Source organism: Phasianus colchicus, chromosome 36, assembly GCF_987193195.1.
Source record: "Phasianus colchicus chromosome 36, bPhaCol1.hap1.1, whole genome shotgun sequence".
Taxonomy (NCBI): Eukaryota; Metazoa; Chordata; class Aves; order Galliformes; family Phasianidae; genus Phasianus; species Phasianus colchicus.
This window is the reverse complement of record NC_143471.1, coordinates 973156-985570: the sequence shown is the minus strand read 5'-3', so window position 1 is coordinate 985570 and position 12415 is coordinate 973156. Positions and strand designations below refer to the sequence as shown.

Here is a 12415-nt window from a genome sequence, read left to right as displayed (position 1 = left end):
TTTCTTAAAAGGCAATAATCACGACCACTGCCCAGCGGCCGCATGGCACCACCAGGGCGGCCCCTGCCAGGCCTGACAGCAGCCGGGCTCTGCTGCTCCCGCCGCAGCCCCCACAGCCCACCAGCCCAGGCTCTGCAGAGCGGGGGCATCAACACCAACCCCCGTCCCCCAGCACCATCCATCCTTCAGGGGTCGGGAGCGGTCCCTCCAGGTTGTCAGTTTGGGGGCATTATCCAACACCCAGAAAACCACGCAGAATGCCAGGGAGAAGGATACCAGGCCCTGCAGCCCCCAGCCCCCCCGCAAAGCACCACCTCTGCCCTCCCACTCCTCTCTGTCATCCATCAAGAGGTGGGAGTGGCACCCATGGGGGGGGCATCATGCAACACCTGTAAAACCACTGCCTGGGGGAAGTAGGACAGGCACAGCAGGCCCCTGAGCTCCCCTCTTCCCCCCGCCCCCCCCAGCATCACCTCTGCCCTCCCACTTCTCTCCACCATCAGTCAGGAGGTGGGAGCACCCCCGGCGTGTGGGTTTGGGGGCATCATCTGCAGGCCAGAGAACCACTGCTGGCATCAGCCGGGGCTTTCCAGGCTGTGCTGTGCCAATAAATAGAAAGTACCACCACAATTGTCCGCGCTGTACTGTTGTCATGTATGGGACATAAAGGGGGTCCAGTTGGGGAATATTGGGGGTCAAAATGGGGGAACGGACTCCCGAGGTCAGGAAGGAGGGCATGGGAGGTACAGGGGACTCTAGGGGTCAGAAAAGGGGGTCAGGATTGGGGGGGAGTAAGGGAAGACAGGAGGCCTGGGGTGGCAAAGTGAGGGGACTGGGGGACAGGAGGAGACTACGGATCAGAATGGGGGAGTTGGAGTGGGGATTCTTGGGGGGATGGGGAATTCTGGGTGTCAGAGGGGACTGGGGGAGATGTATCTAGGGGACAAAATGGGAAGACACATGGAGGGGGCAAGAAAGGGGACACAGGGGATCAGAGTGGGGGACTGAGGAAGGAACAGGGGGTCGGGGGTCAGACAGGGCACCCTGGGGGTCAGAATGGGGAAGACACTGATGGAGGAAACAACTGAGGGGAGGGAGGGGTGGAAGAGGACTCCATAGATGAGAATGGGGGAATTGGAGGTGGGGGAGAGGGGGGAGAGTGTAACCCCGGGGGTCAGACTGAGGGACGCGGGGGGTTGTGGACCACCCGTGGTGGGGGTGGGGGGAAGGCAGTGAAATACCCTGGGATGGGGATGTGGGGGGGTGAGGCGGTTGCATAGGGCCTGAAGCCCGAGTGGGGCTCGTGGGGCAGTAAGGTTGAAGGAGAAGAAGAGTGTGGGGGGAACGGAGAGCCCTCAGGGATCTGCTGGGGAGCTGGGGGAGCGACTGGGGGAGGGCAGAGCTCCGGGGATGGGATGCAACGGGCAGGCATCAGGATACTCCCCTCTATCCTCCTTCCCAGCTTATCTCTATGCAAGGACGAGCAGATGTCCAGAAACAATGACCGAGTGTTGAGTGAGCAGGTGTGAGAAGTTAAATAATCAGCAATCCATGCTGAGCTGGCAAAAATTCACGTTTGTCCAGCATCCGTGTGTTCAGCTGAGCGTCAGGAAGGTTGTGATCCTGAAGTACTCAGCCAATGAGGAACCAGGGGAGAAAGAGATAAGCAGTAGGGATAGTAGAGAGAATAACAGAGATAGGTAATAGGGCATAAAAGATGTAAGGCTGCTTTCTGTGCACGCTGCTGCTGGTGGGATCCTGCCGCTGCAATTGCGAATAAAGTCTGCTTTATCAAAGACACTGATAAGTGATTTGGATATTTCCAACAATATGAACATCGTAATCCTCAAAGGCAAAGGAGGCATTGATGCGGGGTGCTCTGTCCGGCATCAGGCATTAGCACATCAGTTTAAGAACCAACGTGTGAGTTTAGCAAAAGGAATCCATGAGCGACAGTTCCAAAACCTTCTGTTCCAGCCTTAGTGGGAGAACAGCCTCGTTCCTCCTCAATAACTTTGCACGGGTCACAAAGGAATACTTCTCCCTTCTGCCTCCATGATTGTGCCTCACGAGAAGCACCGCAGTCCCAGTAGAATACTTTTATCTTTTGCCTCAAAATGTGCAAGGACATTTTCCTCAGGTCCCACACACTGTTAGGAAAAAAGCTCACTATGGCCTCATCAGCCGCTCCGCTCGGCAGCCGGTAACGTCTGAGTGCAAAAACACAACATGTGATGGAACTCCAAGTTAAGCTCTGCAAATTGCCACGGCGCTGCTGTGTGTGTGTGCAGGGATAGGATTAGGAAAGCCAAGGCACAGGTGGAGCTGAACTTGGTGAGGGATGTGAAAATGACAAGGGGTTCTGCAGGCACACAGGCAGGAGAGGAGAGCGTTCCCCCTCTGATAAGTGAGGACGGAGAACTGGCTTCCTCCGACATGGGAAAAGCTGAGGTGCGCAATAAGAGCTTTGCCTCACTCCTCACTGCTGGTCAGGCTCCTCCCCACGGCTGCCAGGACCCCGAAGCCCTCAGTGTGGGTGAGAGGAGCGGATTCCGTCCCGCTGTAACAGCGGAACAAGTCCAGAGCTTCTCATGGAACTGAAGGTCTGTAAGGCCGGGGGAGCGGATGATACCCATCCCAGGGTTCGGAAAGAGATGGCTGATGTGGTCGCCGAGCCACTCTCCATCATATCTGCAAAATCGTGGCTGTCCGCTGAAGTCCCCGGTGTCCCTCAGGGGTCGGTCCTGGGAGCGGTGCTCTTCAACAACTTCATCAGTGACAGACGATGGCATCGAGTGCATCCTCAGCAGGTTTGCGATGACACCCAGCTGAGCGGTGTGATTGAGATGGCAGGGGGAAGGGAAGCCATCCAGGGGGTCCTGGACAGGCTGGAGAAGTGGGCTCACGAAAACCTAATGAGGTTCAATAAGGCCGAGGGCAGCGTGCTGCATCGGGTCGGGGCAATGCCAGGTACTGGTACAGACTGGGGGAAGATCTGCTGGAGAGCAGCCCTGCGGAGAAGGACTCGGGGGTCCTGGTGGATGAGAAGCTGGCCGCGGGCCAGCAGCGTGCGCTTGCAGCCAACTGTGTGCTGGGCTGCATGAAAAAAGGGGGGGCCAGCAGGGAGAGGGAGGTGATTGTCCTCCTCTGCTCGGCTTGTTTAGCCTGGAGAAGAGAAGGCTCTGGGGAGACCTGACTGTGGCCTTCCCGTGCGTGAAGGGAGCGTATGAACAGGAGGGGGAACGGCTGTTTGTGAGCAGATGGTGATAGGACAAGGGGGAATGGGCTTAAACTGAGACAGCAGACTTAGGTTGGGTATTAGGAGGAAGTTTTTTACTTGGAGGGCGTGGAGGCACTGGGACAGCTTGCCCAAGGAGGCTGTGGATGCACCATCCCTGCAGGCGTTCGAGGCCAGGCTGGATGTGGCTCTAGACAGCCTGCTCTGCTGGTTGGCGACCTGCACACAGCAGGGGGTTGGGACTGGATGAGCATCGTAGTCCTTTTCAACACCAGGCATTCCATGAGTCTGTGACTTTCACAGCCAGGAGCACTCAGCCTGTCCGTGCCCAGGACGGGAGCAGCTGTGCAACAGCACAGACATCCTCACCGCGGCTCCTCTCTGCGCTCGGAGGTGTTTCTGGCAATTTCACCCCGGGCTGGGCTCACAGCCATGGGCTCTGTGCCTCCTGGGCACGCCCTGGGAGGGCCTAGAAGGCGTCCCTCGGCCTCGGCAGCTGTCAGCTATTATGACATCAGAACCCACCGTCCTACTCAGCCACGCCGCAGAGCTGTGCAGCAGTGCAGTCCCGCCAGGATTGCAGAGCAGGCGAGTGAGAAGAGGTGCTCGTGTCCTGGGAGGAGAGCGAGCTGTTCCCTGTGTCTGCTGGAGTGAAGGTGCCAAAATGCCAGCCCAGCTGGGCAGGTGGGTGCGGCAGGGCCCAGAATGCAGGGAGGGGAAGCCAGGAGCAGCGCGTGCTGCCGGGCTTTCTGCAGCCAGGCGGCCTCAAATCCCCTGCCGTGGGCACAGCCCTGCTCCCGCTCTGGGCCGTGATAACCGCTGTCTGATCTCTCCCTTAGGCAAGGCGTCACCCAAGAGAGGGGAAGGAGGAGCCCCGTCCTGCTTCTAGCAGTGCTTTCTGGTGAGCGTTCCCCACCCAAAGCCACCCCAGCAGAGCTGGGGAGCGGGACTGTCCCGCACGGCGTGTCCCCGCTGTGTCTGGAGGAGGAAAATGAGGCTGCGGGGCTCGGAGCGGTCTGAGCAAACTAACGGCCTGTCCCGACTGATGTCCCCCACAGCTGGAGCCTTCCTCTGGATATTGGCAGCTTGGAGAAGCGACGTCCCGCAGGTCAGTGCCGCGGTGTGCGGCGGAGGCCAAAGCTCTGCCCTTCTGCCTCTGCAGGGACGGGAGTTTGGCCACGGGCTCCTCACTGCTGAGGCAGAGGGCGGACCTTGAGCCGAGCTGGGGTCGCCTTGGCAGCAGAGTGGGCTTCGGTCTGGAAGCACCTTCCCGGTGCCCAGCTCGGAGCTTGGGCTGAAGGCGGCAGCACGTGGGAAGAATGGGCCTTTGGCCCATCCCTGGCACTGGGGAGTCTGGAGGGACTGGGAAAGCAAACGGAGAAGCAGCAGATGCTCTGCAGCACGGGGAGGGCTTAAGAGCCCGACTTTGGGCAGCGCTGCCCTGCAAACCGCTGGGAAGCAGCAGGAAATTCTGCCAGCGGTTCCCTGGGAAGCTCCTTCGGAAGCCCTGGCCGTGCTCCGTGCGCTTCCTGCCATGGAATGCCTTTCTCTTCCAGGTGGCTTCAGCAGAGGCTGTGCGTGAGCTCCCGTCCCTGGGGTAAGAACACTTCCTTGCCCTGCACCTGGTCCGTAGCGTGGCCTCAGCTGGCTGCGCGCTCTTGGCACGCCTTCGCCTCGTGCCCAGGGCTCCAGCCTTTGCCATCCGTACGGGGGAAGGCGGCCCTGGGCAAAGCGAAGGAATGAAAGGGGCTGGGGGATAAGGAAGGGCACAAAGCCCCAGGACCCTTCACCTCATGGCAATGGAGCTTTGAGCTGCGGGCTGAGCAGTGCCGAACAAGACTCTTTGCCTTTGCCTTCAGGAGCTCACCGGTTTGGCTGGAGGGGAAGAGGCGGGAGCTGAACGTGAAAACTCAGCTGTCGGCCGGGAAAGACCTGATTCTCCAGTCAGTGCTTGACGTCCTCCAAGAGAACGGGATCAATGGATTGAAGAGAGAGGTAAAGGTGCTGCTCCCTCCTGTTTGCTCTCAGCCCTTGCCAGAGACAGCTCTGTGCTCTGGCTGCCCAGGCTGTTCTGGAGATGGCACGAGGCTGGCAGCAGGGGGGTCAGGCAGAGCCCAAGGTCCATCTTTGTTGTGGCTCTGGAGTCCCGCGGCTCATCAAGGCACGCTTTGTGGAAGGTCTTGCCGGATTTCTGGAAAGACATGGAGCCGTCCCCTAGCTCTTGGATAGGACTCCCTGCTCACACCGATCTCCTCCTGCATCTGTGCTCACTGCTGTCTCTCCATTCCCTATTTGTTGCCAGGAAATTCTGCATCTGACACAGCACGCCATTGAGAAAGTCATGGAAAACGGCGTCTGGATGCCCAACTGGGCTCTGGAAACCATGGGTATGTAGACAGACGGACAGCTTCACTGCCCTCAGCTTTGCGTCTGGCACTCCCCAACACCTGCCAAGCTCTGCTTTCTGTCAGAGTTATCTCATAGAGTTTCAGAGTGGCTGAGGTCTGAGGGGACCTTACAGAGCATCCCAGTCCAACTGCCTGCCGTTGACAGGGCTGCCACCCTTTCCATCAGGTGCTCAGGGCCCCATCCCACCTGGTCTCCATCGCCTCCAGGAATGGGGCTTCCATCCATGGCTTCTGTGGGTAGCACATTGCAGGGCCTCTCCGCCCACTGCCGGTCAAGAATTTCCTCCTGACATCCCATCTGAATCTCCCCTCTCTGAGAATTTAAAAAGCCTTCACCTGTGCTCCTAGGGCTGAGCGGCTCCTTTCCCCAGGTGCACAATCAGTGGCTCAGGCTGGGACTCAACAGTTCCCAGACACAGCGGGAGGGATTTTGCACCGCAGAGCCCCACCCAGAGCTTCGGGGAATGAGCATTCACTCCTTCAGCTCATCTCTGGGCTGCCCCAGTGCACGTCTTCCCATCCTTATTTCAGGTGCCACTGTTGATGCAGAGAGGACATCCAAGAGCTTTGGTGGGAAAGGCTGGAAGAACCGCTGGCTTTCTCCACTCTTTTCCGCCGCCAAGCCTCCCGAGACGCTCTTGAAGGTATGGCAGGAGAAATGGTGGCTGTGTGTTCACTGCCTTGCCTTCTGGCTGCAGGAGCAAGCGCGCAGCAATTTCCTTGGCCCAGCTGCACTGCTCAGCCCACACTCTTCCCCACATTACTGGCACCAGCGCTACGGCCGATGGGTGATGGATGGGTTATAGATAGGTGATGGGCCGACAGATGCTGGGAGGGCTGCCCTGTGGCTCTGGGCGAGCAGGGAAAGGCGGTTGACTCCAGAGCTGTTGTCCAAACCTTTGCACATTCCCCTCCCGTCCCTTGACTAGCATTGCATTACGAGGAGAACAGCAGCCCACAGAGAAGGCAAGCTCTGTGCTCCTTGCCCAACAGCCAGCTCTGGCGGCTCTTTGCCTCAGCGCTGAGAGACGCGTCTTTCTCATTTCAGCCCGATATTTCTCCTGGCAACTGCTGGGCTTTCCAAGGATCTCGGGGCCACGTGGTCATCCGGCTGCCGGAGAAAATCTGGCCCACAGCTTTCACCATCTGGCACATCTCCAAGGCGGTCTCTCCCTCCGGGGAAGTCAGCAGTGCCCCCAGAGAGTTTGCTGTCTTGGTAAGTCTCTGCCTGCTGCTTCTTCTGGAGGGCCCCGGGGAAAAGCTTTGGCATAGAGCCCCAGAAGACCCCATAGTGGTGGCAGCTCCCAGAGAGCTGTGGTGGGCTGCTGCAGAGCGCGGCATCCTGCCCAAGGGACGGAGACCCTCGGGGTGGTTACACATCTCTGGAGGCCTCTGCTGCTCTTCGTGGCCGAGCAGCTAGGAGCTATTGCTCCACGTGCCCCAAATTAGCTTCACCCTCCTTTGTGCTCCAATCCTGCCAGAACCGAGGAGGGGGGAAGGGCTCCCACCTTTGGCCTCGACGGGTTCCTTTTCACACTGCCTGCCTAAATGTGACCGAAATCATCTCTTGCCTTTCAGGGACTGGATGAGGATGAAAGTGAAACTCTCCTGGGGTTATTCGTTTATGACGTGGACGGAGACATCGCCCAGACCTTCCACGTGCAGGTACGGCAAGCGCGTGCGCCAGGCTGCCAGGCAGGAAGGCCGGGCTGCCTGCAAGTCCTGGCAAGAAAGGGTTTGCCTGATCAGCCAGGCTCTGCTCTGTTCTCCAACGCGGCTGACTCCTACGGGGAAGACAGACGAGGCAGCCCAGCAATTTGGAAGCAATTATTCTTTCTGCTAGGGCAGAGAGAGCAGCACGGGAAGGCGCTGTGGGAGGGAAACTGTCTCCCTGTGGGTGTGGAGCGGCGATTGCTGGTGGGAGGGAGCAGTGCAGCTGCCTTCCTCCATCAGCAGTGCCATTCTGGCATCCCCCGGCAGCCCAGGGAGCCGAGCAGAGCAAGCCAGAGTTGGGCAGCTGGCAAAGGGAGCTGTGCGGATGCGCCGTGGCTCTTCCCATGTGCGTCACGAAGCCTCTCCTCTTTGTGTTGGCAGGAGGAGCCCCGCAAAGCCTTCGGCCGTGTCAAATTGGAGGTGCGGAGCAACTGGGGAAACGCAGAACACACCTGTGTGTACCAAGTGGAAATTCATGGAAATTTGTAAAAGACAGCAGAGATTTCTTAAAAGGCAATAATCACGACCACTGCCCAGCGGCCGCATGGCACCACCAGGGCGGCCCCTGCCAGGCCTGACAGCAGCCGGGCTCTGCTGCTCCCGCCGCAGCCCCCACAGCCCACCAGCCCAGGCTCTGCAGAGCGGGGGCATCAACACCAACCCCCGTCCCCCAGCACCATCCATCCTTCAGGGGTCGGGAGCGGTCCCTCCAGGTTGTCAGTTTGGGGGCATTATCCAACACCCAGAAAACCACGCAGAATGCCAGGGAGAAGGATACCAGGCCCTGCAGCCCCCAGCCCCCCCGCAAAGCACCACCTCTGCCCTCCCACTCCTCTCTGTCATCCATCAAGAGGTGGGAGTGGCACCCATGGGGGGGGCATCATGCAACACCTGTAAAACCACTGCCTGGGGGAAGTAGGACAGGCACAGCAGGCCCCTGAGCTCCCCTCTTCCCCCCGCCCCCCCCAGCATCACCTCTGCCCTCCCACTTCTCTCCACCATCAGTCAGGAGGTGGGAGCACCCCCGGCGTGTGGGTTTGGGGGCATCATCTGCAGGCCAGAGAACCACTGCTGGCATCAGCCGGGGCTTTCCAGGCTGTGCTGTGCCAATAAATAGAAAGTACCACCACAATTGTCCGCGCTGTACTGTTGTCATGTATGGGACATAAAGGGGGTCCAGTTGGGGAATATTGGGGGTCAAAATGGGGGAACGGACTCCCGAGGTCAGGAAGGAGGGCATGGGAGGTACAGGGGACTCTAGGGGTCAGAAAAGGGGGTCAGGATTGGGGGGGAGTAAGGGAAGACAGGAGGCCTGGGGTGGCAAAGTGAGGGGACTGGGGGACAGGAGGAGACTACGGATCAGAATGGGGGAGTTGGAGTGGGGATTCTTGGGGGGATGGGGAATTCTGGGTGTCAGAGGGGACTGGGGGAGATGTATCTAGGGGACAAAATGGGAAGACACATGGAGGGGGCAAGAAAGGGGACACAGGGGATCAGAGTGGGGGACTGAGGAAGGAACAGGGGGTCGGGGGTCAGACAGGGCACCCTGGGGGTCAGAATGGGGAAGACACTGATGGAGGAAACAACTGAGGGGAGGGAGGGGTGGAAGAGGACTCCATAGATGAGAATGGGGGAATTGGAGGTGGGGGAGAGGGGGGAGAGTGTAACCCCGGGGGTCAGACTGAGGGACGCGGGGGGTTGTGGACCACCCGTGGTGGGGGTGGGGGGAAGGCAGTGAAATACCCTGGGATGGGGATGTGGGGGGGTGAGGCGGTTGCATAGGGCCTGAAGCCCGAGTGGGGCTCGTGGGGCAGTAAGGTTGAAGGAGAAGAAGAGTGTGGGGGGAACGGAGAGCCCTCAGGGATCTGCTGGGGAGCTGGGGGAGCGACTGGGGGAGGGCAGAGCTCCGGGGATGGGATGCAACGGGCAGGCATCAGGATACTCCCCTCTATCCTCCTTCCCAGCTTATCTCTATGCAAGGACGAGCAGATGTCCAGAAACAATGACCGAGTGTTGAGTGAGCAGGTGTGAGAAGTTAAATAATCAGCAATCCATGCTGAGCTGGCAAAAATTCACGTTTGTCCAGCATCCGTGTGTTCAGCTGAGCGTCAGGAAGGTTGTGATCCTGAAGTACTCAGCCAATGAGGAACCAGGGGAGAAAGAGATAAGCAGTAGGGATAGTAGAGAGAATAACAGAGATAGGTAATAGGGCATAAAAGATGTAAGGCTGCTTTCTGTGCACGCTGCTGCTGGTGGGATCCTGCCGCTGCAATTGCGAATAAAGTCTGCTTTATCAAAGACACTGATAAGTGATTTGGATATTTCCAACAATATGAACATCGTAATCCTCAAAGGCAAAGGAGGCATTGATGCGGGGTGCTCTGTCCGGCATCAGGCATTAGCACATCAGTTTAAGAACCAACGTGTGAGTTTAGCAAAAGGAATCCATGAGCGACAGTTCCAAAACCTTCTGTTCCAGCCTTAGTGGGAGAACAGCCTCGTTCCTCCTCAATAACTTTGCACGGGTCACAAAGGAATACTTCTCCCTTCTGCCTCCATGATTGTGCCTCACGAGAAGCACCGCAGTCCCAGTAGAATACTTTTATCTTTTGCCTCAAAATGTGCAAGGACATTTTCCTCAGGTCCCACACACTGTTAGGAAAAAAGCTCACTATGGCCTCATCAGCCGCTCCGCTCGGCAGCCGGTAACGTCTGAGTGCAAAAACACAACATGTGATGGAACTCCAAGTTAAGCTCTGCAAATTGCCACGGCGCTGCTGTGTGTGTGTGCAGGGATAGGATTAGGAAAGCCAAGGCACAGGTGGAGCTGAACTTGGTGAGGGATGTGAAAATGACAAGGGGTTCTGCAGGCACACAGGCAGGAGAGGAGAGCGTTCCCCCTCTGATAAGTGAGGACGGAGAACTGGCTTCCTCCGACATGGGAAAAGCTGAGGTGCGCAATAAGAGCTTTGCCTCACTCCTCACTGCTGGTCAGGCTCCTCCCCACGGCTGCCAGGACCCCGAAGCCCTCAGTGTGGGTGAGAGGAGCGGATTCCGTCCCGCTGTAACATCGGAACAAGTCCAGAGCTTCTCATGGAACTGAAGGTCTGTAAGGCCGGGGGAGCGGATGATACCCATCCCAGGGTTCGGAAAGAGATGGCTGATGTGGTCGCCGAGCCACTCTCCATCATATCTGCAAAATCGTGGCTGTCCGCTGAAGTCCCCGGTGTCCCTCAGGGGTCGGTCCTGGGAGCGGTGCTCTTCAACAACTTCATCAGTGACAGACGATGGCATCGAGTGCATCCTCAGCAGGTTTGCGATGACACCCAGCTGAGCGGTGTGATTGAGATGGCAGGGGGAAGGGAAGCCATCCAGGGGGTCCTGGACAGGCTGGAGAAGTGGGCTCACGAAAACCTAATGAGGTTCAATAAGGCCGAGGGCAGCGTGCTGCATCGGGTCGGGGCAATGCCAGGTACTGGTACAGACTGGGGGAAGATCTGCTGGAGAGCAGCCCTGCGGAGAAGGACTCGGGGGTCCTGGTGGATGAGAAGCTGGCCGCGGGCCAGCAGCGTGCGCTTGCAGCCAACTGTGTGCTGGGCTGCATGAAAAAAGGGGGGGCCAGCAGGGAGAGGGAGGTGATTGTCCTCCTCTGCTCGGCTTGTTTAGCCTGGAGAAGAGAAGGCTCTGGGGAGACCTGACTGTGGCCTTCCCGTGCGTGAAGGGAGCGTATGAACAGGAGGGGGAACGGCTGTTTGTGAGCAGATGGTGATAGGACAAGGGGGAATGGGCTTAAACTGAGACAGCAGACTTAGGTTGGGTATTAGGAGGAAGTTTTTTACTTGGAGGGCGTGGAGGCACTGGGACAGCTTGCCCAAGGAGGCTGTGGATGCACCATCCCTGCAGGCGTTCGAGGCCAGGCTGGATGTGGCTCTAGACAGCCTGCTCTGCTGGTTGGCGACCTGCACACAGCAGGGGGTTGGGACTGGATGAGCATCGTAGTCCTTTTCAACACCAGGCATTCCATGAGTCTGTGACTTTCACAGCCAGGAGCACTCAGCCTGTCCGTGCCCAGGACGGGAGCAGCTGTGCAACAGCACAGACATCCTCACCGCGGCTCCTCTCTGCGCTCGGAGGTGTTTCTGGCAATTTCACCCCGGGCTGGGCTCACAGCCATGGGCTCTGTGCCTCCTGGGCACGCCCTGGGAGGGCCTAGAAGGCGTCCCTCGGCCTCGGCAGCTGTCAGCTATTATGACATCAGAACCCACCGTCCTACTCAGCCACGCCGCAGAGCTGTGCAGCAGTGCAGTCCCGCCAGGATTGCAGAGCAGGCGAGTGAGAAGAGGTGCTCGTGTCCTGGGAGGAGAGCGAGCTGTTCCCTGTGTCTGCTGGAGTGAAGGTGCCAAAATGCCAGCCCAGCTGGGCAGGTGGGTGCGGCAGGGCCCAGAATGCAGGGAGGGGAAGCCAGGAGCAGCGCGTGCTGCCGGGCTTTCTGCAGCCAGGCGGCCTCAAATCCCCTGCCGTGGGCACAGCCCTGCTCCCGCTCTGGGCCGTGATAACCGCTGTCTGATCTCTCCCTTAGGCAAGGCGTCACCCAAGAGAGGGGAAGGAGGAGCCCCGTCCTGCTTCTAGCAGTGCTTTCTGGTGAGCGTTCCCCACCCAAAGCCACCCCAGCAGAGCTGGGGAGCGGGACTGTCCCGCACGGCGTGTCCCCGCTGTGTCTGGAGGAGGAAAATGAGGCTGCGGGGCTCGGAGCGGTCTGAGCAAACTAACGGCCTGTCCCGACTGATGTCCCCCACAGCTGGAGCCTTCCTCTGGATATTGGCAGCTTGGAGAAGCGACGTCCCGCAGGTCAGTGCCGCGGTGTGCGGCGGAGGCCAAAGCTCTGCCCTTCTGCCTCTGCAGGGACGGGAGTTTGGCCACGGGCTCCTCACTGCTGAGGCAGAGGGCGGACCTTGAGCCGAGCTGGGGTCGCCTTGGCAGCAGAGTGGGCTTCGGTCTGGAAGCACCTTCCCGGTGCCCAGCTCGGAGCTTGGGCTGAAGGCGGCAGCACGTGGGA

The 12415-nt window shown here is 59.0% G+C and overlaps 1 protein-coding gene across 1 annotated transcript; it reads left to right on the top strand.

Annotated features, from left to right (window-relative positions):
• The first annotated feature begins 4554 nt into the window (after positions 1–4554).
• Positions 4555–7861, top strand: LOC149913557 (SUN domain-containing protein 2-like). Its single transcript, XM_090129317.1, has 7 exons — positions 4555–4835; positions 5098–5233; positions 5541–5625; positions 6178–6290; positions 6695–6862; positions 7225–7311; positions 7741–7861. Exons 1-7 carry the CDS (start codon positions 4558–4560, stop codon positions 7846–7848), a joined length of 975 nt encoding a protein of 324 aa, XP_089985443.1. The 5' UTR covers positions 4555–4557; the 3' UTR covers positions 7849–7861.
• The last annotated feature ends 4554 nt before the right edge of the window (positions 7862–12415 follow it).

Bases quoted from the DNA above. Each gene is read 5' to 3' on its own strand.
- LOC149913557 (XM_090129317.1), top strand. From the start codon at position 4,558: ATGGGCCTTTGGCCCATCCCTGGCACTGGGGAGTCTGGAGGGACTGGG. The intron at 4,836-5,097 runs GTAAGAACACTT...CTTTGCCTTCAG, and splicing joins CGTGAGCTCCCGTCCCTGGG to GAGCTCACCGGTTTGGCTGG. The intron at 6,863-7,224 runs GTAAGTCTCTGC...CTTGCCTTTCAG, and splicing joins CCAGAGAGTTTGCTGTCTTG to GGACTGGATGAGGATGAAAG.